This window comes from Pseudophryne corroboree, chromosome 12 (assembly GCF_028390025.1).
Source record: "Pseudophryne corroboree isolate aPseCor3 chromosome 12, aPseCor3.hap2, whole genome shotgun sequence".
Taxonomy (NCBI): Eukaryota; Metazoa; Chordata; class Amphibia; order Anura; family Myobatrachidae; genus Pseudophryne; species Pseudophryne corroboree.
In genome coordinates, this window is record NC_086455.1 from 163,182,553 (window position 1) to 163,208,636 (window position 26,084).

Genomic DNA, 26,084 nt, shown 5'->3' on the forward strand with positions numbered 1-26,084 from the left:
TAATGTGAATTGGGGGTACTGTGCGGCATAATGTGAATTGGGGGCATTGTGCGGCATAATGTGAATTGGGGGTACTGTGCAGCATAATGTGTACTGGTAGCTCTGAAATGTGACATAGGGTGAGCTTAAGCACTACTGCGATTCATAAAAGAAACTAGGGCACTACTATGGGGCATAACATTAAATAAGGCTCTGCTATGGTTCAGAAAATGAACTAGGGCACTATTATAGGGCATGACATTAACAACTGCTGCAGAGAAGTGTCTCTCTAGAAGCATTGGGACGGGGGCCCTTCAAAATGTGGCTATAGGGCCCACAAAGTTCTGGCTACGCCCCTGCCAACAATGAACGACCGCAGGGCCGCACATCGTTCATCGTTGGTGCATACACACTGAGCGATATGGATGATTTCTCGTTCATTAATGAATGAGAGCGTTCATATCGCCCTGCAACATTGCCCAGTGTGTAGGGCGCATAAGAGGGAACTGCAACAGATATCTCCAATATCTGCTGTGCTCTATTTTCTATCACATACATGCCATAGAGGTCTGTGTGTCAGGTGTGTGAGTGGGGCCGTCACGCAGGGTCACGTGGGTGGTACCATCATGCCCATGGCACTCGCATTTGGCTTTAAGACAGTAACACTGCTGCAGAGCCACCCGGAGCATCTGGGCAGTGCCTTGGCGGCCCTGCCTACTAAGCATGACATTATGATGTCACAGATCTGGGAGGCGGAGCCAGCACATATAGCCCTGCTCCGGGGACTGTGATCTGGCCATGTATATGAAGCTCCAAAAAGGTTAGCATTATGGAGATTACCTCCATGCCCGATAAATCATCACTTTACTTCTTACACTTCATTTTGATCGCAGCAGGAAATTTTTTAGCAGTTGGGCAAAACCATGTGCACTGCAGGGGGGCAGATATAACATGTAGAGAGAGTAAGATTTGGGTGGGTTATTTTGTTTCTGTGCAGGGTAAATACTGGCTGCTTTATTTTTACACTGCAATTTATATTGCAGATTGAACTCACCACACCCAAATCTAACTCTCTCTGCACATGTTATATCTGCCCCCCCTGCAGTGCACATGGTTTTGCCCAACTGCTAAATAATTTCCTGCTGCGATCAACTTGGAATTACCCCCAATGTTCCTGCATTAACTTTCTGACACGTTGCACATTCATTTATTATTGCTGTGATATGTGTCGATAAGGAAGGATAGTTATCAAGGCTTTTATGGCAGCGTTGATAATATACGCCCTCTGGTAAGGAATGTCCGCTCCATGCCCAGCGTATTCTAGCTCCATAAATAAGGCTGGGCTATTTATGTTGTTGCAGCCCAAAAGCTGGTGGCAGTGGTGACACTTAGTGCCACGTACCTCAGTGATGTCACTAGCCCCTCGTGAGCTGGAGGGCGTTTGACACATTAGCCGCTGACAGCTCAGCTGTGATGGCGACGTACTCTATCACCGAGACACAAATGAAACATGAAACAGTGCATGGGGCTGATTCAATTAGAGCTGACGGGGGGCGAATTGGCCCCCGAGTGGCCTGATGGGGCTGCAAACAGAAATCAGCGAGTCCGGAGCTACCGTAAGTGCGGCGTACTACAGTCACAGTAACATGGGCTTCATACCCTCCAACATTTTACACACAAAAATCGATACAAATTAGAAAAAGGGGCGTGACCACGGATAAAGGGGCGTGGCCACGCCCCTTTTCCTGTAATTTCAATGGAAGTTTGGAGTGCCAAAAATAGGTACAGACCATAAAAAAGGTACAGTTGGAGGGTATGGGGCTTGTGGGGCGAGTCTAACCGAAACTAACCCTACCTGCGGCCCATAGCAGCCCATACTCACACGGTCTTGTGGAGGTGAGTCAAATGCAGGCGTGTCAAACTCGAAGCCCACCAGCTGTTGTGAAACTACAAGTCCCAGCATGTGTGAGCGGCTAACAAGGATGTACCGCCTGCTGCTGTGCAGGTGTCGTCACTCCACCCACCTGTGCAACGCCGCCGCAGACGATTTCCAGGCACGCCAGAGACTTCACTCTCGAGACCACTCCTCAGGGCGGACACCACCTCACCGCGGACGACAGGGGTCTGGAAAGAGAGGAATATGTCGGTTGAGACGTACGCCCGACCTCCGCCTGGAGTACGGGACACGTCAGGGGTAGCCGCGACCTTAACCGGCTGGGCGGAAGGTCATCACTGGCCAATAGGCCTCAGCTACCCAATTCTCACACACTCGCACTCTCGCACGGTATACAGGGGGGATGACCGACAGACAGACACAGGGTGATACTCACTTCCAACTTGCGGGTCACCTTGATTGTCGCACCTCTCCACTCCTGTTGGGACAAGAAGAACAACCTCCCTACCTGCAGGCTACTCTACGGCTAACAACGATACAGCCAACTACGCCTGCCTAACAAACTAACTCAAACAACTGGAGGCTACTGGTTCTGCCCCAATCAACGGAGACTGTACTAATTAACACGTGCACTACCCGGCAAGTCAGTGGAACACTTCCCCGGCCTAACAGTATACCCCGATTTACTAGTCCTACCTTCCGGATGTTGGACACCAGCCGGTGCCTTCGGTTCACAAGGGAGGGCGGGGGTCTGGAACAGACTGGCCCACTTCCGATGACCGGGGGATGGCGACGTGTGGGACGGGAACGTTACTCCACACTTCCAATCCCCTGGGTCATACACCGCGTGGGGCCGGTCGGCTTCAAACAGCAACCTCTGACCCCTCGAGAGCTGCTGCACAGCCCACTTCCAGCCGGAAGGGCGCAGGCAGGAGCCTGAAGGAGGGGCACAGGCCTGGGGCCTGGAGTGAGGGCACAGGCCTGGGGCCTGGAGTGAGGGCACAGGCCTGGGGCCTGGAGTGAGGGCACAGGCTTGAGGCCTGGAGTGAGGGCACAGGCCTGGGGTGAGGGCACAGGCCTGGGGCCTGGAGTGAGGGCACAGGCTTGAGGCCTGGAGGGAGGGCACAGGCCTGGGGCCTGGAGTGGGCACAGGCCGGAGGCCTGCCTAACGTGCACACAGGCCGACAGGGCCTGACTCTGCCCGCAGGCCTAGTGCCTGTCCCTGGTGCTTTAGGGAGGATTATATATAGGTAGAGGTGGCCCAGGGCCGCCTACCTGTCGCGGAGGGAGAGGCTGCAGCGGGGAGCTTCGTTAGCTCTTTTGCTCTCCACACGCTGCAGCACTCTCCGCCGGACATCCGCCGCTGGTCGCCGTCTTCCGTCTTCCTGGGTGCCTCCGCCGACGTCTTCCTCCGCACCGCCGACGTCTTCTTCCGCACCGCCGATGTCTTCTTCTCCGCCGACGTCTTCTTCCGCAGGAGCTCTTCTTCCTCTTCTGTCCTCGTCCGCCGTCCGACTGACTGGTCCCGCTCCGCAGCGCCTCTTATATGGCGCCGGGAGCGGGCGGAGCTATGACGCGGCGAGCCCCGATTGGCTCGCCGCGGCGAGCTCTGATTGGCGGCCGAGGCGCGAGCCCTGATTGGCTCGCGCTTGGCGCGCCGTTTGAAATACGCCGCTGGGATTGGAGGGGCTTGAATCCTTTCGGATGCAAGCCCCTCCAGACTGGAAACCGCCCGCCGCTCCTCCGCCCGCCGCTCTGCCGCCCGTCGCTCCGTGGAGGGGAAAGTGGTAATCCCCTTCACATTTCCCCCCCCTTTGTCCTTTGTGGTCTCCACAAAGCAAGAATCCGACCACACAAAGTTCGGATCCGCGTAGCGAGGGCCCGGAACGCCCCTATTTGAGCGCAGAGAGCGCCTTGGCAGGGGAGAGGCCACTACTTCGGCTGGGGGTTGAGGTTCCGATGCCTCCTCCGGATGATTCTCCTCCACCGGCAACCACCATTCCTCGTCTGACAGAGGGGTCAGAGCGTCCTCGATAGGGGCCCCTAACCCGTCCTCCGCTGCCGGGGACTCAGCCCCGCTCGCCGGATCCGGGAACGGACAAGGTCGCAGTTTACTACGATGTAACGTGCGCAGGCGTCTCGTCCCATCGGTAGACTCCACTTGATACACTGGTCCCCCCGGGTCCAAGCGACGGCGAACAAGGTATGGGGTTACTTCCCACCGTTCGGACAATTTCCCCCCTGGGCGAACCTTTCGCACCAACACTCGCTGGCCCACGGCCAACGATCCAGGCTCGTGGGACCTCACAGGTGGATGCTGGTGGTCGGCGATCAGCCTCCCAGCCAACTCGTGCGCCGCCTTCAGACGTAGGCGATGGTCCTCGACCCATTCGGCAGGGGCGAGGGGCGTTACCTCCTCAGTCCCGGACAGTTGTAAGTCGTGTGCCTCCCGTCCGGGTCGGCCGAACAACAAGAAAAAAGGTGAAAATCCCGTGGTGTGGTGAACTCTGTTGTTGTAAGTCCAGACCAGCTCCTGAACACGTTCGGGCCATCGCTGCTTCTCGGCACGCTCCAACACGCGGAGCATCTGCAGCAGAGTCCGGTTGAATCTCTCGCAGGCGCCATTCCCCTGCGGATGGTAAGGTGTCGTGCGGGACTTTTGAACGCCATAAAGCTGGCAGAGGCGCTCCATCAGCTGCCCCTGGAAACAGGCACCCTGGTCCGAATGGATCCGCTCAGGACAACCGTACTGCCGAATGAAATGTTCGACGATCGCTCGTGTTGCCGACTCTGCGGTCTGGTTTCGGGTGGGAACCACTACCGTGAATTTAGTGAAGTGGTCAGTCATTACCAAGGCATACTGGTGCCCACTTACAGATTCCCCGACCAACACGTAGTCGATCATCAGCATCTCCAGTGGCCGACTGGTCCGGATCGTCTGGATGGGCACGTGTTGTTCCGGTGGTTTAACTACCGCACACCGCCTGCACTCACGACACACCTGGTCCACGACCGCTTGCAGCCGGGGGGCGAAATATTGGCGTCTCAACCAATGGTATGTCTTATAGGGTCCCAAATGGGCCCCTTGCTCGTGCGCCTCTTCCACCAGCGACCGCACCCGGGCTTCTGGCACGACCATCTGCTCCACAGTACGCATTTCCTGTTCCAAGTAGCAGCGTCTCCGCAAGGTACCAGCGCAGACCCGCAAATGGTCCCAACGACGTACCACCTTCCTACAGAACCCGGTCAGTCCATCCTGCTCTTGGCGGGATGGCACATGACCCCTCTGTACCCACTGTCGAACGAGGTCCAAATCCTCATCAGCCTGCTGTTCCTGTGCCCAGTCCATCTCCGTGTACCTAAGCAAGGCAGTCTGGGCGTTTTGTCGGTACAACTCTCCGGCCGTGGCCTGCCGCACACGAGTGAGATCCGGCATTTCTTCGCCGCAGTCCTCTTCTTCCCCACCAGGTTCGGGGGTTTCCACCGGAAAACGAGACAGGGCATCTGCGTTGGCATTACTCTTCCCCGGTCGATAGCGGATTTTGTAGGAGAACTTGGCCAACCTGGCCACCCATCGTTGCTCCAAGGCACCCAACTTGGCGGTCTCCAGGTACGCCAAGGGGTTGTTATCCGTGAAAATATCCACGTGGGTGGCGGTCAAGTACTCCGCAAACTTCTCGGTCACGGCCCACACCACTGCCAGTAGCTCCAACTTGAAGGAACTGTAGTTGTCTGGGTTCCTTTCGGTCTCTCGCAGGCTACGACTGCCGTAAGCAATCACCCGCTCCTGCCCATCCTGGACCTGAGCCAAGACCGCGCCCAACCCCTGTAGACTCCCATCCGTGTATAGGACGAAGGGCTTCTCGAAGTCTGCGTACCCCAACACTGGAGCTTCCGTGAGACTTCCTTTCAGTTGGTCAAAGGCCAGGTTCTGCGCTTCTCCCCAAGTCTCCAGGGCAGCTTTCTTAGTGGTCGCAATCCCCCTAAGCAAGGCATGTAGGGGTTCCGCGATCCGGGCGAAATCCTTGATGAAGCGCCGGTAGTACCCCACCAAGCCCAGAAATGCCCGCAATTCCGTGACGGTGGTGGGCACCTTCCATTCCTGGACGGCCGCCACTTTGCTGGGGGTTGGGTACACCCCATCACGTGACACTACATGCCCGAGGTACTCCAAGCTGGATTTCAACAGGTGGCACTTCCGGGGCTTGAGCTTCAGGCCGTATGCTTCCAACCGCTGAAGAACCAGGTCGAGTCGAGCAAAGTGTTCCTCCAAGGTCGGGGCGAACACAATGATGTCGTCCAAGTAAATCAGCAAGGCTTCAAAGTTCAAGTCTCCCAAGCACCGTTCCATCATCCGCTGGAATGTGGCGGGTGCATTGTTTAACCCAAACGGCATGCGGCAGAATTCGAACAACCCCATGGGAGTGACGAATGCGGTCTTCTCCCTATCCTGGGGGGCCACCGGCACTTGCCAGTATCCACTGGCCAGGTCCAGGGTCGAAAAAAACTTCGCATTGCCCAGTGCAGCTAGGGACTCCTCGATCCTAGGGAGAGGGTAAGCGTCCCGGACGGTGCAACTGTTCAGCTTCCGGTAGTCCACACAGAACCGGATAGTCCCGTCCTTCTTCCGGACTAAGACTATGGGTGCAGCCCAGGGACTTTTGCTCTCCTGGATCACGTGGTTGTCCAGCATCTGACGCAACATGCTCTTTACTTCCTGGTACAACCGGGGCGGTATCGGCCGATACCGCTCCCGAACCGGGGGGGCGTCTCCGGTGCGGATCTCATGCTGCAGGTCCTCCGTATACCCAAAATCTTCCTCATGCCGGGAGAACACCTTCTGACGGTTCCAGAGCATCTGGTCCAGCTTGGCTACGTCCCCGGCCGCGCACTCTTCCAGCGACACGTCCATCTGTGTACGGATCATGGTACCGTTCCACTCGGGGCAGGGCCCCTCCTGCTCCTCCACTTGAACGGATAACGCCCATGCCTCGGAAGCCTCTGGCCGTAGGGACAGTTTACGCATACCCTGAACGCTATTCTCGTGAATCGCCACCACCTGAGCGATAACTGTCCCAGCCGGGACTCGGCAAAGCTGGTCGGTAAGATTGCAAAAGCGGACGGAGACCTTTCCACCGGTCGCCACCGACACGGTCCGTGCCACCATCACTCCAGACCCTACCCTCAGCACATCAGTGGGCTCGACCATCACCTCCATGCCATTTAGGCGCTGATGGGTCCGCACTTCCAGAGGGATCAGGACTTCCTGGCGAGGTGGCAACTCCAGGCGCTGGTGGTGACCGACCTTCAAAAGGCCCAGGTGCTCTTCGATTGTCCCTAGGGCCCTGGTTCCCCGTCGTCCCACTTGTTGGAGTGCCTGCTGGACGGGGCGCTGGACTCCCAGGTTCCTCCAATATTGTGGCCCATTTTCCTGGAACAAGAGCTGGTCGAGATGTCGGAGTACATTCATCCCGAGGATCACTGGGCCATGGCTCAGTCCCGGGCTGCTGACTACCAGCAGCCCCTTCCTACCCAGCTCTCGGCCACAAACTACCATCTCCATCCACACCACCCCCACCACGGGAATGGGTAGGTTATTAGCCGCCGTGAGGGTAATGAAGCTCTCGGACACCTCACTTTTAAGATGGGCGTAATGTTCAAGAAAACAGGCCTCAGAAATGGTGGATACCTGAGAGCCGGTATCCAACAAGCAGGACTGATCTTTCCCGCCGAGGCGGCTGACTACCACGGGACACTCTCCTACCAATTCAGCCTGTTCGTTAATGGCTGATCTCTCCCCATCGCTCCCCCCCACGGGTGGTCCCGTTACCGCGAGGGAGGTCAGTTTAACTGTGCCTCCGGGACTGCTTCGGTACAGGTCCGCGCAATATGCCCATACCGATGGCATCGGTAACGACGAGGGCCCCGGCCCTCTCCCGGACGGCCGTCCGGTTCCGCGCCTCGCCCACGGGGCCGCCTGGTGTCCCGCTCACGGGACTCCGTGCCCCGCTGGTCACGCCGGTACACTTCCTCCCTCAGCTGGGAGACCTCTTCCCTCATTTCTTTAGTCACCCGAAGGAAGGCCTCTTTCAGGTCTTGCACGCAGGTCTCTAAGGGATTGGTCTCCCGGCTAGCCACGGGCGCGGAGATCGGCTGTACCCACTGGGGAAAAACGGCGTGTGGCCCGTAATTGGCATTGCGGTCCCTGGCTACGGCGTCGATCTCCACCTGATGGAAGGTCAGGGTGTCATCCTGGGATATCTTATCCAGCATCATCTGCCTCAGGGGCACGTTCCGGAGTCCCATGGCGAACTGGTCCCGCAATATTTGGCTGGTGTTGGTGAGCGCCCCAAACCCATCGGGGTCTTTCCGACGCACTTCTCCCATCATCTCTTGGAGCGCGTTTGCATACTGGGGGATGGACTCATCCTCCCTCTGGAACCGGTCAAACAGACGCTGCCGGAGGGTCCCCGCCGAGGAGGTGTCGCCATAAATATCCCCCAGGATATTATAGATCTCCTCCAGCTCCTCGCGTTCATCGTCGGGCCGCAAGAGAATCGTCCGACGAGCCTCGCCTTCCAGAGAATTCAGGGCGAGGGGCACCTGCAGGTCGTCGGGCACCCGATAGATGAGGAATGTCGCCTCTAGTCGGGCCTTCCAGTCCTCTAAGGTCATATTGCGACCGTCGTAACGGGGTAGGTGGGCGAGGGCTGGTCCGACGTTGAGTCGACGCGATGACCTCCGTCGCTCGTCGTCCGTTCCCCTCGCCACCACATCAGTGGAGCTGGCAGTCGAGCCTCTCCGAGTGCGTGGTTTCGGCGCATCTGTCCACGGCTTCTCGGCCGTGGGTAGTGACCGATCTTCGTCCATCCTGCCGACTACGCCAAGTGTGAGCGGCTAACAAGGATGTACCGCCTGCTGCTGTGCAGGTGTCGTCACTCCACCCACCTGTGCAACGCCGCCGCAGACGATTTCCAGGCACGCCAGAGACTTCACTCTCGAGACCACTCCTCAGGGCGGACACCACCTCACCGCGGACGACAGGGGTCTGGAAAGAGAGGAATATGTCGGTTGAGACGTACGCCCGACCTCCGCCTGGAGTACGGGACACGTCAGGGGTAGCCGCGACCTTAACCGGCTGGGCGGAAGGTCATCACTGGCCAATAGGCCTCAGCTACCCAATTCTCACACACTCGCACTCTCGCACGTTGTGTGGTGAGAGGGGGGTCCTCGCGTCCGCGAGCAAACCCTCCGGACCGGTATACAGGGGGGATGACCGACAGACAGACACAGGGTGATACTCACTTCCAACTTGCGGGTCACCTTGATTGTCGCACCTCTCCACTCCTGTTGGGACAAGAAGAACAACCTCCCTACCTGCAGGCTACTCTACGGCTAACAACGATACAGCCAACTACGCCTGCCTAACAAACTAACTCAAACAACTGGAGGCTACTGGTTCTGCCCCAATCAACGGAGACTGTACTAATTAACACGTGCACTACCCGGCAAGTCAGTGGAACACTTCCCCGGCCTAACAGTATACCCCGATTTACTAGTCCTACCTTCCGGATGTTGGACACCAGCCGGTGCCTTCGGTTCACAAGGGAGGGCGGGGGTCTGGAACAGACTGGCCCACTTCCGATGACCGGGGGATGGCGACGTGTGGGACGGGAACGTTACTCCACACTTCCAATCCCCTGGGTCATACACCGCGTGGGGCCGGTCGGCTTCAAACAGCAACCTCTGACCCCTCGAGAGCTGCTGCACAGCCCACTTCCAGCCGGAAGGGCGCAGGCAGGAGCCTGAAGGAGGGGCACAGGCCTGGGGCCTGGAGTGAGGGCACAGGCCTGGGGCCTGGAGTGAGGGCACAGGCCTGGGGCCTGGAGTGAGGGCACAGGCCTGGGGCCTGGAGTGAGGGCACAGGCTTGAGGCCTGGAGTGAGGGCACAGGCCTGGGGTGAGGGCACAGGCCTGGGGCCTGGAGTGAGGGCACAGGCTTGAGGCCTGGAGGGAGGGCACAGGCCTGGGGCCTGGAGTGGGCACAGGCCGGAGGCCTGCCTAACGTGCACACAGGCCGACAGGGCCTGACTCTGCCCGCAGGCCTAGTGCCTGTCCCTGGTGCTTTAGGGAGGATTATATATAGGTAGAGGTGGCCCAGGGCCGCCTACCTGTCGCGGAGGGAGAGGCTGCAGCGGGGAGCTTCGTTAGCTCTTTTGCTCTCCACACGCTGCAGCACTCTCCGCCGGACATCCGCCGCTGGTCGCCGTCTTCCGTCTTCCTGGGTGCCTCCGCCGACGTCTTCCTCCGCACCGCCGACGTCTTCTTCCGCACCGCCGATGTCTTCTTCTCCGCCGACGTCTTCTTCCGCAGGAGCTCTTCTTCCTCTTCTGTCCTCGTCCGCCGTCCGACTGACTGGTCCCGCTCCGCAGCGCCTCTTATATGGCGCCGGGAGCGGGCGGAGCTATGACGCGGCGAGCCCCGATTGGCTCGCCGCGGCGAGCTCTGATTGGCGGCCGAGGCGCGAGCCCTGATTGGCTCGCGCTTGGCGCGCCGTTTGAAATACGCCGCTGGGATTGGAGGGGCTTGAATCCTTTCGGATGCAAGCCCCTCCAGACTGGAAACCGCCCGCCGCTCCTCCGCCCGCCGCTCTGCCGCCCGTCGCTCCGTGGAGGGGAAAGTGGTAATCCCCTTCACACATGCTTTGCCAGCATACCTTCCACTAATCAGCTGGTAAAGCATGGGTTGGTTCTAGCTCGCCACGCTTCGGGCACGGTGGCTCGCTCCACTCCGCTTCGCTCACCACCTAATTACTAAAGGTAATAGTTGGTGGGGTGGATAGTAGAGGAACTATCCCGCTGGCCTAGCTCCTCCCCCTTGCGTCGTAACTCCTCCCCCTTACGGAAAAGGTCCCTTAGCCCACTTGATTCTAGCATCTACCGTAAAGCATGCCGGGACTTGTAGTTTCACAAAAGCTGGATGACCACGAATTTGACATACCTGGTCTAATAGAATTAACCCTTGTGTGGTCATTATATGTAGGCTTACCATACTGTCTCTTTAACCCGGGACACTTATGAATTACATAGGTTCTGGGGCTGGCTGACTACAAGCCTACATGTCACCTGGTTTTAATCAGCCCCAGAACCTGTATAATCCATGTGCGCCCCGGTTTAAAGGGACAGTATGGTCAGCCTAGTTACATGCTGTATATCCTGACTGCATTGCTGCTCTGTTACTTGGCCCATGTGCCATGTGCTGTATGTAACTTAACACTTTCCTACCAGGGGCTGTTCTGTGCAGAGACAATGTGGCAGCACACTCACACACATCATGTGTAACACTTTCCATTCTGTGGGAGGAGGGATTTCCCCGCACACACCTCACTTCCTGAGCAGGAGGTACACATACAATGTGCACAGTCACACAGGATGGACAGAACAGACCTGTGCACTGTGTAATTACTATGTGCTACACTGAGAGAGAGTTGTGCTGCAACAATGTTACCATAACATTCCCCTCGCAGCAGCAGCAGCAGCCGGGTGCTGGGATTGGGTGTGACACATATAGCTGCAGCCTTTGAACCTGGGCTGGGTTAGCACTGAGCAGGCTTCCTCTTCCTGGGAGGATCACCCAGCAGCTCTCTCCGCTCAGACCCCAGACTCAGCAGCTTGTCCTAGAGGTAATGACATGTACCCCCCTCCCCCACTGCTATAGCCATGTCTCTCCCCTGCACCCCCCTCACATACACCACTGTCTGTATACATATAGATTGAGCTCCCCCTGGGTAACATTGGGGGGGTCTGCAGATTGCTAGCTCACTGGGTGATGGCTCACAACTGTGGCTGAAGTTTGAACAGTTGAATTTCTGCACAAATGTATCACTTGTGTGTGTGTGTATATATATATATATATATATATATATATATATTAGTTCAGATGTGACCGTTGCAATCTCTCTGCATGTGTGTCCATCTAAATTAGTTACATATGTGTGCACCACTCCTTCAGTGACAGAATATTTCCATTGAGATTCATAGGGGGGAGATTAAATTGTTTGAAAAGTCAGTTGGGAGTCTGGTTTTTTTCCTGTTTATTAGATAGGAAAAAACAGACACCCAACTGACATTTCAAACATTTGAATTCCCCCCATAGAATCCTGGTGGGTGGGCTCCTGAGTGGTCTCCTAGTTATCAACACCTTGCACCTGCAATGTACAGAGTCACACACCTGGTCTATCCACCTGCAGTGCTCTTGCTGTATATAATAGTGGATGCGTATGCTGCACTGATGAGCATGCAGCTATATCTCTATTTATATTATAGGTTTAAGTTTAGAACATGGGACCCCCCCCCCCCCCTCCCTCCCTCCCCTCCTCCCCCCCTCCCCGGGTTAGCATAACTAAACTGCTTCAGAACATCATTGAGTAGGCTTACCGCACTATGCCTCTAAACCGGGACACTTATGAATTACACAGGTTCTGTGGCTGGCTGACTCCAATGCTGCATTTTCCCTGGTTTTAATCAGCTCCAGAACCTGTGTAATCCATGAGCGTCCCGGTTTGAAGGGACAGTATGGTAAGCCTATTATTTAACTTGTTCAGAACATTAAAACGTGTAGCTTTGCTCGCCGCACTTTGGGCAATGAGACTCGGTCCACTTCTCTCGCCGCAGGATACTGTTCCCGATAGGTGGTCACTTGGATGACCGTAGTAGTTGTTGTGAAATAGTTTAGTTATGCTTTCCTAGGGGGCCCATGTTCTGAACTTGAAACCATGGGATATAAATATACCATGTTCTAAACTTTAACATATATAAATATAGTAAAATTTTGCGTAGTGTTCTGTACCCTGCTTTTTCCTATATTGTATATGACGCTATACTTTTATAGGTCACACCAGTTACAGGGCATATAACCTAAATTACTTGTTGCCTTTTTTATAAAAGCATTATTTAGAATATTCCCAGTTGTTCATGCAGAAGTTTCTTCATTTACAACCATGTAATGATAATAAATAAGTATAATTGTAGGAACAGCATGCTCAGTGGTGCAATAGTGCAGGGCTGTACAGGTTACACAGTGGGTAGCGGCAGCTGTAATCTCTTCATCTTGGTGTAACACTTGCTAGCAAACGGGTCAGAATACAATATTATGTAATACAGAGCAGACCAAAGTGACTGACGGCTTTGCAAACTCACTGTGCAGAAATGCATTAACTGGGGCCAGTTCAGCTATGTCACAGCAGCTTCAGTGACTGCAAACCCAGCAGCTTCAGTGACTGCAAACCCAGCAGCTTCAGTGACTGCAAACCCGGCTTTTATTTTATTTTTTTAAACCTGTTTAACATCCCATTAGTGTTGACAGGTTCATTTTTAACTTCTTAGGGATGCCATGTCATCATGAAACAATATGTTTTTCCATTATGGTTCATATCTGAAGATTTTAACTTGGTATTAGTGGATCATGGGAACAATCTTCTACCTAAAATATTGAAGTCTAAAATTGTTCTAATATACCAAATATGTTTGTGGTAAAACAGTTTGTAGCCTCCAATTCACACTGTGGATTTGAAGTTTCTGACGCATGTTTCAGGTTCACAGTGTTAAAATGTTGGTCTTTTAACTTTATTTTTTTATTATATTTAGCTTCTTGAAATGTATTTAACTTCATTTTTAAAATTGTCCTGTTTGGCGTCTACAGTTCTTTATGGGGGGGATGTACTAAGCAGTGATACAAGTGGAGAGGCGAGCCATTGGAGAAGTTGCCCCTGGCAACCAATCAGCATTGACGTAACATCTATAATTTTGCATACTGCAAAAAGTATACAAAGCAGCTGATTGGTGGCCATGGGTAACTTCTTCACTGGCTCACTTCTCCACTTTTATCACTGCTTAGTACATGTCCCCCTTTCTAACTGAAAAGGAGAGAGGTTTAAAATTGAAGTCACTATTTTTTTTGCACAAGATTGCACAACTGTTGATTGAACAGGCGCACTCCTTTCAGAACCTGCTGGTTAGACCGAATCAATAAAACCTCTTTCAAATTAAAAATCCAGGTTGCAAGTTAATATGGAAGCTGCTCAATCAAATTAGTAATGCCCCTCCGGTGCTGAAAGGGTCGCACCTGGGATTTTGTACATGGGTTCCACCCAGATGCGACCCCTTTCAGACAGGCGGCTGGACGCGGCTTATTCCCAGCTCAGTGACATCACTGCACGCAGATGAGACCATCTCCAAGCGCCGTCTGTTCCTATGCTGTTAATGGGTCAGATCGACCTGGGTTACCAGTTTGACACCGGCATCCCAAATGTAAGTATAGTGGGCGGGTTAGGGCTTGGGGAGGGGGGGGGGGGGGAAGCTTAGGTGTAGGTGCCACCTGGGGGGGGGGGAGAGAGAATTTAGGGTTAGGCTGCAGGGGAGGGGGGGGGGGGAGAGAGAGAATTTAGGGTTAGGCTGCAGGGGAGGGGGGGGGGAGAGTTTAGGGTTAGGCTGCAGGGGAGGGGGGGGGGAGTTTAGGGTTAGGCTGCAGGGGAGGGGGGGGGGAGAGTTTAGGGTTAGGCTGCAGGGGAGGGGGGGGGGAGTTTAGGGTTAGGCTGCAGGGGAGGGGGGGGGGGGGAGTTTAGGGTTAGGCTGCAGGGGAGGGGGGGGGAGTTTAGGGTTAGGCTGCAGGGGAGGGGGTGGGTTTAGGGTTAGGCTGCAGGGGAGGGGGGGGGAGTTTAGGGTTAGGCTGCAGGGGAGGGGGGGGGAGTTTAGGGTTAGGCTGCAGGGGAGGGGGGGGGAGTTTAGGGTTAGGCTGCAGGGGAGGGGGGGGAGTTTAGGGTTAGGCTGCAGGGGAGGGGGGGGAGTTTAGGGTTAGGCTGCAGGGGAGGGGGGGGAGTTTAGGGTTAGGCTGCAGGGGAGGGGGGGGAGTTTAGGGTTAGGCTGCAGGGGAGGGGGGGAGTTTAGGGTTAGGCTGCTGGGGGGGGGGGGAGTTTAGGGTTAGGCTGCTGGGGGGGGGGGTTAGGGTTAGGCTGCTGGGGGGGGGGGGTTAGGGTTAGGCTGCTGGGGGGGGGGGGAGTTTAGGGTTAGTCTGCTGGGGGGGGGGGAGTTTAGGGTTAGTCTGCTGGGGAGGGGGGGGGGAGTTTAGGGTTAGGCTGCTGGGGAGGGGGGGGGAGTTTAGGGTTAGGCTGCTGGGGAGGGGGGGGGGGAGTTTAGGGTTAGGCTGCTGGGGGGGGGGGAGTTTAGGGTTAGGCTGCTGGGGAGGGGGGGGGGAGTTTAGGGTTAGGCTGCTGGGGAGGGGGGGGGGGTTTAGGGTTAGGCTGCTGGGGAGGGGGGGGGGAGTTTAGGGTTAGGCTGCTGGGGAGGGGGGGGGGAGTTTAGGGTTAGGCTGCTGGGGAGGGGGGGGGGAGTTTAGGGTTAGGCTGCTGGGGAGGGGGGGGGAGTTTAGGGTTAGGCTGCTGGGGAGGGGGGGGGGAGTTTAGGGTTAGGCTGCTGGGGAGGGGGGGGGGGGAGTTTAGGGTTAGGCTGCTGGGGAGGGGGGGGGGGGAGTTTAGGGTTAGGCTGCTGGGGAGGGGGGGGAGTTTAGGGTTAGGCTGCTGGGGAGGGGGGGGGGAGTTTAGGGTTAGGCTGCTGGGGAGGGGGGGGGGAGTTTAGGGTTAGGCTGCTGGGGAGGGGGGGGGAGTTTAGGGTTAGGCTGCTGGGGAGGGGGGGGGAGTTTAGGGTTAGGCTGCTGGGGAGGGGGGGGGGGAGTTTAGGGTTAGGCTGCTGGGGAGGGGGGGGGGGAGTTTAGGGTTAGGCTGCTGGGGAGGGGGGGGGGGAGTTTAGGGTTAGGCTGCTGGGGAGGGGGGGGGGGAGTTTAGGGTTAGGCTGCTGGGGAGGGGGGGGGGGGAGTTTAGGGTTAGGCTGCTGGGGAGGGGGGGGGGGAGTTTAGGGTTAGGCTGCTGGGGAGGGGGGGGGGGAGTTTAGGGTTAGGCTGCTGGGGAGGGGGGGGGGGGAGTTTAGGGTTAGGCTGCTGGGGAGGGGGGGGGGGGAGTTTAGGGTTAGGCTGCTGGGGAGGGGGGGGGGGGAGTTTAGGGTTAGGCTGCTGGGGAGGGGGGGGGAGTTTAGGGTTAGGCTGCTGGGGAGGGGGGGGAGAGTTTAGGGTTAGGCTGCTGGGGAGGGGGGGGGAGAGTTTAGGGTTAGGCTGCAGGGGAGGGGGGGGGAGAGTTTAGCTGCAAGGGGGGGTTAGGTTTAGGCACCACCGGGGAGAGATTAGGGTCATGCACTAAGGGGGGAGGTTATGGCTAGGCTGCGGGAAGTTAGGGGGTAAGGGAAAGGGGGGAGGACGACTCTTACCTCCATCCGGTCGGGAATTCAATTATTGGGATGCCTATGTCGGTATCCCGTGTGCCGACAAATCATACTGAACCCATCTACCTGTTTGTATTGTATTCTACATCATAGTATTAGGTTTCTATGTAACAATATAACCCATTCTCCCTAAGTGAAACAGGAAAATGACGTATTTCCTCCTTTACATGAAGTAGACTATAGGTGACAGATTGGATAGACGCAGAGGTGAAGAATGTGAACGTATGACCTTTGCTCGCTGTTTCTAACATTCCACTACATTGTCATTTGGGCAGGGCCGTGGGGGCCTCCAGGATATTGGCCATTGGGCTATACAAGTTATACTTTCCTTAGTGGTAGTTGTGTACAGTAAGTTCTGATCTCTGCAGCATCCCCTGTATCAAAGAGCTTGCAATCTATACAGCAGAGGAGGCTTAGAGAATAGGATAAATTACCTATTCCTGGGGACTGAGCAGTTTTTGGGCTGCACCGATGCCTATGACCATGCAGAGTATAAATTCAGAAGTTACTAGTAACAGATCATTGAGGCAATCGGTGCCTCATGTCTCAATGGTAACACTAGTCCTAGTAAATTAACAGTCTGACAATATGTCCAGCCTATGATATAGCTGCCCTCACTGGGGCCTGTGTAGAGATGAGCGCACGCCTGTTACTAATTTTGTACTTGGAGGATTATCTGGATTAGGCAAAAGCCACTTCTGTGGATTCAGAGTGCGATTTGGACGGGGTGATCTGCTGATTGCGGTGGACGAGTTGTATGATGTCATGTCTAATTTAGGCAGGGGCTCAGTTACTATGGGTCGTGTCTTTCCAAATTTAGCGCAGTTTTCTGGATGCGGTTGCAATGTGTCTTATAAAAATAGATTGACGAATATCCGGAATTGGTTCTCTAAATTGTATGTTTGATATATAATATAATATAGCAAGAAGCTATCGCACTATTCGGCTCTGCTTGTTACTATCAATGTCTAAAACACCTCCGAAGCTTGCACGTCGCGGACCTGCGGTGACTGCCTCCTTCTTGCGGTACCAACCAGTTCTCTGCCTATAAATTCCTAAAGAACCAGTGGCGGCACTGAGGTACGAGGTGCATATTGGTAGAACGCACACGGTAGCTGCCTCCATTCAGCATTGGGGGTCTAGCCATTCTGAAAGCTCCTTCCTTTCTGACTTTTGCTGCGTTCTTTAGGTTTACATTTTAAGATCGTCAAACAAGTTTTTCATTAGCTGCATAGGTGACATTTTTACCCGGCAACACCCATGGTTTATGGCAAATAGAAGAAGTCAAGGATAGGGCTGTGCTGGATTATTCGTAAGGCAGCCTAATAACTCTTGTGTCCCCAGGGAACAGGTTGTACGACTGAAGATTGCCTTGTGATATTAGTGGAGATGAATGAAGCCTTAGAGAGAGATGAAGTGGAGACATTGCCAATGGCAACCAGTCGGCTGCTAACTGTCATTTATCTTGCACAAGTAGGGATCACTTGGTGGTCTGTTAAGCTGTCGATATAAGTTTTAGGACATGTGTGAAGAAATGGTGGCGGGAGGAGAAAGTGTTCCATAGGTTAGGGGCAGCATGAGAGAAGTCCTAGAGGCAGAAGTGGGAGGTGGTGATGGTCACTGAGTGAGAGAGGAGGAGGCTTAAGATTGGAGATGTTGAGAGCTTTGTACGTGAGCCAATTGTGTTATGTCGCAGTATGTGGCCATCTTAGTTCCTTTATGTAATAGAGTAACAAAGTCTTCAACGCCACAGACTCTTAAAGGTCTCCTGAAGGCTACAGACTCTGTAGTCAGTCATCTTTTTTTTGGTGTCCTTTAGGTTAAAAAAGTTGAATAGGTGTTAATTTAAAAATTAAAAAAATTAAATAATTTTGTCGTGCTTTCCACCACCCTGTTTTATTAACGTTTATTATACTTGCCTTACAGTACGATGTCTGGAGAAGATGAATTCTCGGTAAGTAAATTAGTAAATATCCCATGTGATTGTGCTGTGATACACTGGGGAAAGATTCCTGAACCTGCACACCGCAGAAGCAACCATTTTGTAGTCTTGCCAATCTGCAAGGGATCGGTGACTTCACCGAGGACCTGCCCGGCTTATATCCAGGAGGACTGATGTCCGTTACTGGCCCCTAGTTATGTGACGGGCTACATTGTCATGCACAGTAGTACAGGCCACAAAATGGCTGCCTCTGCCGATTGCAGGTGACATTTTCACAGAGTAAATGTAGTTGTCCCTACAGTCCGCTTACGTACTTTCTTAAACTTTATATCAGTGACTGTGTAAGGTTGATGCCGCACCAATAGATCTATGGATCTGCTTCTACTACAATAGTGACCTCCTCATTACCTTGAGTAGCAATTCTCCATACAGTTACTGTAGGGGGAGACTGGTGTTGACCATGTTTGTGCGTTACACCCCGTCCTTGATTAGTTGAGTAACTCTAGTGCCTGGAGAGAGAGAGAGGGGGCACTAACCTCTGTAGAATATAGGTTATGACCATGTCCTGCTGGATTGCTGGCGGTCTTATATAGGTTATGGGGTTTATACAAATTAGAGATTTGGTGGAGGCTTTCAGGGAAGCTTGCATTACAAGTAGAAATGTTGTTAACTTATAGTTTTTTTTTTTTTTAATCTTTCTATATCCTCTTCCCTTTAAAGTTGTCTGATGCTTTACCAGATAAGTCACCTGCCAAAACGCAGAATGTAGGCAACCAAAAAGACAATCAACAGCAAGGTGGATGGTCCGGATCAAACCCCTGGGGCTCTGCTCCTAGTGCTCCTTCTGCCCCTGGTGCCACGCCTTACGGACAAGGTCAAGGAGGATCATATCCTGGTGCTCCTTCTGCCCCTGGTGCTACGCCTTACGGGCAAGGTCAAGGAGGATCATATCCTGGTGCTCCTTCTGCCCCCGGTGCTACGCCATATGGACAAGGTCAAGGAGGATCATATCCTGGTAGTGGGATTCAGCCAACTGCACCAACGCAACCATATCCATCTGGTCCCCAGCCAGGAGCACCAAGTGCCCATTCAGGGCCTACTGGGCCATATCCAGGAGCTGCACCTGGGCAACAGCCACCTGCACCAAATGCACCATACTCTACAGGACCCACCGGACCGTACCCAGGAGCACCTGCTGGACAGCAGCCACCTGCACCAAATGCCCCGTATTCTTCAGGACCCTCTGGACCGTATCCAGGAGCACCTGCTGGACAGCAGCCACCTGCACCAAATGCCCCATATCCTTCAGGCCCTACTGGACCTTATCCAGGAGTACCTGCTGGCCAGCAACCGGCTGCACCAAATGCCCCATATCCTTCAGGTCCCTACCCGGGAACACCTGCTGGGCAGAATCCAACTGCACCGAATCCCCAATATCCTTCTGGCTCTACTGGGCCTTACTCAGGAGCACCAAGTGGGCCACAGCCAGGAGCTCCATCTGGGCACTATCCTACTGCACCTGGGCAGTATCCTGGTGCACCCTATCAATCGGGGCCTGCTGGAATGCCAGGATCATATCCTAACCCTTCTGGAGCCTCCGGTCAACAATATCCAAATCCTTCAGCCCCTTATGGTCAATCGGGTCCCACAGGACCTTCACAGCCTTGGGGTTCTAGTCCATGGAGTTCCCAAGGTGGGCAGTACCCCACACCCCCAAATGTGCCATACCCAGCCACTGGTCCCTTCCCAACTCCTGGTGCTGCATCATCATCCATACCATGGGGTAATGTGCCGCCTGGTCAGTGGGGACCTTCGGCTTCATTTCCTGGAGGTCCTGGAACATACCCAAATCCAGGCTCCTATCCCTGAAGTCGCCTGATATTTGTGATTTCCTCCTGATCCTGCTACCCACCATGTAAGTGCATTGTTCTTTCCTGATTCTGTTTAGTGTCAAATGTTTACACGGCAAGATGTAAAAAGGGAGACTCTATTGGTCCAGATTTATTAGGTTGTTATACCATTAGGATGCGTTTATGTGTAGGTTAAGCTGGGACTTCTAGTTCATCAACATCGATAGAGAAACCAGGGGCCTGACCCTACTGGGCAGATTTAAAATGGGAGTTAAAGCATCATGTAGCGTAGACAAAAAAAAAACTTTTGTCGTGTAACCCTTCGGGAATCTTCTCAAAGTTTTATCTGTGGTCCATATTTGAGGCTAACCTGGGAACCACTAGTTTGCTGCACAAAACACTTCCTGTATTTCAGAAGATTTGTCTGGTGAGAACAAAAATATGGTAACGGATGGGAGCCAATGATGACCAACCATTTGCTACCACATGCTGGAAAACATACAATGGTTCAAACAAATCGGTTAAATTAGTTTGATTTAACAAATTTAAATAAACAATCGCTTTTGTCTGTTTTCCAGTATTTGGGAGCAAATGGTTGAATGTCATTTGCTCCCATCCATTACCAGATTTTTGTTCCCACCACACAGATAATTGGACAGATAAATCTATAGATGTGTACCCAGCTGTAGTCCATCCATGACACACATTAAGGGGGGGAATTCAATTGTTTAAAAAGTCAGTTGGGTGTCTGGTTTTTCCTGTCTATTAAATAGGAAAAAAAACAGATGCATCGGCGCAATAGGCTGTGTGTACGGGCGGTCCACCAAGTGCCCGTATACTTGCTGCAGAGGCCGCCGGTGACTAACGGCACAACTAGGTGGACGCATGTAAATGCCCGCACAGTAGTGACATCGGGCACAACGCATTGGGCCGACGACCAGTAAGTGTGTTTTGCACTTGCCGATCCTCGCGTAGGTCGGTGGCTCAGCCAGACGGACGATCTGTCGGCCTAGTGTGTACCCAGCATAACTTATTTACGCTCTCGCCGAATCCTTTTTCTTGCACAGATGTAAGATCAGCCGTGTAATGATACATTCATTCAAGGAACTTTGATTGCAGAGCGCCATCATCTTGCGTTATCGGTGGCAGGTAGCGGGGGAGAGTGAGCGGGCAGGAGCCAGGTACAGCCCCGTGTTAAAGACATTTATAACATTATTAGCAAAAATAACCCTGGTGGGCGCCCCATAAATCTAAGTACAATATGAAAAGCAAACTGCACCCGTAACTCAGAAATGGAGAGTAAAAAGATTACTGCTGAGCAATTCAAAAATAAACTATATTCTTAACACTTTGGGGACTAGCGTTTGCAAGTCGACGATTCTCGGGCAGTGAAATTTTAAACTGCATGTTTTGCATTTCGTATAAATGCCGTCTTATCTTTTGGGGTCAAACCAGATCTGCTGTGTGTACGGCAGCCCGGTGAATGTTGCATCAGTGTATACTGTATATAAGGTTTAGAGACTTTTTATTTTATTTTTTTGCATCGTAATAAATTGTTTTACTTTTCCAGATCTCTGCGCAATGGAAAAAAAAACAACAAAAAAAAAATAAGAATCATCGTCTGGACCATTTAAAACTGAGATTACAAAAACATCAGTGTCAAGATCCGCGGAGGATTTGAAACCCGCCTAAATCAGATCTCTTGTTAACATTCTCATTTGTGACACTATTTAATGCTGTAGAACAGACCTGAAGATAAAACCATATTAAATTGACCGCAGATGATCTGTTTGTCCATAGACAATTCAGTCCGGAATCTATAGAGAAAAGCACCAAAAATTATATATCTGAAATACGAGGGATTATAAATTTTTTTTTTTTTTTTTGTATTTTTATTTAATTTTCTTTTGGGGCATCTTACTAATGAAGAGTTTCTGAGCTATACTTTATGTAACCCTATATCTCATAGGCGAGTAAGTAATGTGTGCCATTTCCACATCCACACTGTAGATACATTGGGCTCGATTCAATTCACTGACCGTTGAATAGCACGGGGCACTTATGTTGGAGAATACCGGTTCTCCCGACAAAACACCCTGTATAGTCCGAGAGAATGGGCGGTCTCCTACTTACTAAGGCGCAGAATTGAATAGCGCTGGGAGCTAATTCCAGGTGCTATTCAATGCTCAGTGAATTGAATCGAGCCTATTATTTTTTGCAGGTATGCAGTAATCTAGAAATGTAACGTTGCTTCATTTTGCCGAAAAGCCTAAATGGTGGTCCAACCGTGTGAGGTTTAACGGGAAACTCCGCTCCTCCCTCATTAATGATTCCCCTTGCCCCAAGTATGTCCAAAATTAGCATCATGTGGGGTAATGGTTAAATGAATTTAATAGGTCTTCTATGCGTTAACCAGCATGATCTGGCACTTCTAAGAGATCACTGGCGCTTCCATCCTTCTTTGCGCTTTGACTTATGATGTTATTGTAGACCGTTGGGCTTTATTTACTAGAACCCAATGCTTCTGATCGTGCTTATGCTTGCAGTATAAAAGGGATAATGCTTTTACTAGGCAAACATAGATAGTAAAAGCACTGCCCTTAAAATTTCAGGCATAGAAACGATTGGAAGTGGCGAGTTTTAGAACCCAACGCTTAGTAAGTAAACCCCTCGGGGTTCCAGATCACCAATATGTTAATGAGTTACAAAGGCCCAGATTTATCAAGCCGTGGAGAGTGATAAATTGCACGGTGGTAAAGTAACAACTAATCCGCTCCTAACTGCCATTTTTCAAACGCAGCATGTAACATGGCAGGAGCTGGTTGGATGGTACTTTTATCCCGGTACTATTTATTACTCTCCAAGGCTTGATAAATCTGGGCAACTATTAGATCTTAGCAGAGCAGCCTGTGCCAGTCTGCATGACCGATCGCTGTCAGGAAAGTACAATTGCTAGGGGGGGAATGCCTGATGGAGCTTGTTTGGCACTGACTGGCCATGGCCCTAATTCAGACCTGATCGTAAATGTACTACATTTATCACATCTATGATCTGCTTCCCTGACATGCGGGGGGCCGCCCAGCGCAGGGCTAGTCCGCTCCGCATGTCAGGCCCTACCCCTCCCCCCGCACAGGTACAAAAGCATCGCACAACGGCGATGCTTTTGTACTTGAAGTGTAGCTCCCTACCGGCGCAGCTCCTGCGCGCTGGCAGGGAGCTACTCGTCGCAGTGGCTGCGTGTAACGTCACGCAGCTGCCGCGGCCCGACCCCTGCACGGTCCATGCACGCCTGCGTTGCCTGGACCGTACCCCTAAAATGGTGGCCAAACGCCGCTGGCCCGCCTCCTCCCACCCAGGGACCACCTCTGCCTGTCAATTGTGCAGAGGCGATCGCAGGGCTGAGATGGCCATCGGCTGTCTGGCATGTGCAGTTCAGACCTGCTCGGCTGACCCAATCAGGTCTGAATTGGGCCCCATGACCGCACAGCGGATGTGGTTCTTGTCCAACTCCAGCAATGGGTGTGGCTGCTCACCGTACGTAGGTCAGACACTTTCTCTGTGCTCCCAAATGCTGCGATTGACCACCCTTATGTTGCAATCTGACCTGGCTGCAAATAGTTAATTCACTAACACTGCTAACAGGTGCAAATCTGCACTACAGCCGCGGTCAGACCTGGCGTGTTGTCTTACCCTAACCACTCACCTGACCATCCAGACACCCAACAGATTTGGCCAGGAGTTTGCAGCTTGTGTGGAAGCTTTAACTTTCCCCAGTTAGACACAACTGGTTTATTGCAGATTTGCACCTCTCGGCAGTGTTGGTAAATAAGCCTCAGTGATCACACTGTTCTGAATTTCTGACTATCCGCTCCTTTACAAGGGCACAATTCTAAACCCCCCTCCTCCTCCTTTCCTGCCCTAGCGCAATTGCGAGGGGTAATCAATCTAAAGGAGTTCATATAGGAACCAGTTGCAGCAGCGATTTCATATGCAAGAGATACTACCATTATACAGGTCGTTACTGGATTAAAGAAACCTGCGTCCACTTTTTAGAGCTTCTAGGCAGCCGTTGCAGAGGAGAAATGTAATTAATCTGATTCCAAAGCTGATACTTCTATCATTATTCTCATTTGGTTGCTATTGGGAACGTTATCATTTTTCCTTTGCACCGTAAATATCCTCTATTATTGAGCGGAGACCGTTCTCGTAGTCTTATACGACAGAAAAACAGCCTCCCCCTGTGTCTTTCACTCTACTGTGCGGCTATTAGAAGGCACACAGGGGTAGGCGCATCAATCATTGGAGAGAGATAAAGTAGAGAAGTTGCTTCCGTCATTTTATAAACCGTGCTAGATAAGTGACAGCTAGGTGCTGATTGATTACTATGGGCAACATCTCCACTACCTCGCTCCAAGGTCTAATACTACTACTCCCAAAGGCTGTTCTATAAAGTCCCTTTTCTTCCCACCCATTAATCTGAGAGCTCTGCACTATGCACAATATTTCTGCCATTATAAAATACTCCGTACAAGTCCAGCTGTGTATATTAATATGCAAGGGATGACGGGATTGGCGCGTGTCTCAATTAAAATTTTAAGGCAAGATGAAAAAGAGCTGAAAGAGGAGAGAGGTAAAAGGTGCGGTAGAATGATATATTGGGGAGGGGGTGATGTCCTAAACGCCTAATTTAAATTAAAGTGTGTTTTAATCCACTACTGAGGGTAGAGAGCAGAAGTGCAGGGTGCGTATTAAAGACTCATTTAGGCATCCGGGGTAAAAACTATTTGTAAAATGTAATAAATGAATGTGCCATAGGTATGTCACCGCTTCCTAGTGAATGAATAGCCTCGGCTATTAGTAGGTGACAGATCCACTTTACGTGTGCCAAATAGACTTTAGGACTGTTCTCTTTATTCAAAATTTGTCCTTTTACCCATAGATGGTCCTCATAGGAACTTTACTTTCCGCATTTGCCCTTGCACAAGTGATTTGTGAGCAGGGGCGCCTCTAGAGGTGGGGGCTGCAGCTCAGTTCAAAATTCAAATAGGGGTCCACACCAACTGCCAGTGAGTCCGTTGGAGGCAGTTGGCGTGACTCTCCTATTTGAATTTTAAACGGACCTGCAGCCCCTCCTCTGGAGCCGTCACTGTGTGAGTGTTGTATACTGGCCCCAATGTGAATTTTAGCTCTGCGTACACACTCTGATGCGCTTAAGGCATAGCCCTAATTGGTGCTCGTCCCACCTCTCTCCCGTCTGATATCCCTTTAGTAGAACCAGTTTACCCACCAAAGAGCTCGGTTGTAGGCAGGTACATATACAACAAATATTTATGGTGTGTGCGAAAGAGGTTTACACATTGTATTATTGGCGGTTAGACATAACTAACTTAATTTAAATGATTTTTGCTTTGGCATATATTACTATACAATTGAAAACTTATTTCTTTTTTGTATTTTATTACTGAAAAAAAAAGCCATCTGCATTTATATAGTATGCACAGTATTTTATAACAGTAATTCAATAAAGATTGCTTATGTAGTAAATGAATTTGAGTGTAATTGGTGCATTTTCCTATATAAATGAAGATTAAATAATTAAAAAAAAGACAAAACTCTAGCCGTGGGGTCATTAATCTGGTCCAGAGGTGAGTGACTGTCAATGGTCAGTTTGTGGAACTATTTGCTATGGCTGAGGAAAAAAACCAAAAACACTTTACATATGAGGCAAGTATATTTCTCCCAAAAAATTGCTATGTACAGACACAACCCTCACAATTTTATATTACATATAGTACTTACACAACACACACACACACACACACACACACACACACACACACACACATATATCTATCTATATTGTGGCAGTCCAGTCCGGATGCCACCCCCCGGGTATTTGCAGGACAGGACAAAACAGTTCGGGTGCCCCGGGGTAAGGCGACCTGGGTTTAGGGCTGGACCAAGAGGGAGCCCCAGGGGAGGTGTTGGGACACAGCAGGTTGTCTCTTTAATGTTGTGTCAAATTTTCTGGCAGTTGAAAATGATATTATTGTATTGCTGTTGATACACAGAAATACCCGGCATTTTCATACA

At 52.1% G+C, this 26,084-nt stretch overlaps 1 protein-coding gene across 2 annotated transcripts; it reads left to right on the top strand.

Annotated features, from left to right (window-relative positions):
• Nucleotides 1-724: 724 nt before the first annotated feature.
• On the top strand, nt 725-25,539 carry MAPK1IP1L (mitogen-activated protein kinase 1 interacting protein 1 like). Of its 2 annotated transcripts, none has more exons than XM_063948396.1 (4): nt 725-799; nt 18,126-18,153; nt 18,862-20,056; nt 21,562-25,539. In XM_063948396.1, exons 2-3 carry the CDS (start codon nt 18,130-18,132, stop codon nt 20,008-20,010), a joined length of 1,173 nt encoding a protein of 390 aa, XP_063804466.1. In that variant the 5' UTR covers nt 725-799; nt 18,126-18,129; the 3' UTR covers nt 20,011-20,056; nt 21,562-25,539. The 2 variants fall into 2 exon arrangements, with proteins under 2 accessions (XP_063804466.1, XP_063804465.1); XM_063948395.1 differs by lacking the exon at nt 725-799 and adding an exon at nt 11,304-11,554.
• The last annotated feature ends 545 nt before the right edge of the window (nt 25,540-26,084 follow it).

What these genes read in the sequence shown, in the direction of transcription:
- MAPK1IP1L (XM_063948396.1), top strand. Translation starts at nt 18,130, where the DNA reads ATGTCTGGAGAAGATGAATTCTCG. An exon ending in CTGGAGAAGATGAATTCTCG is followed by an intron (nt 18,154 to 18,861) that starts GTAAGTAAATTA and finishes TTCCCTTTAAAG; the next exon opens with TTGTCTGATGCTTTACCAGA.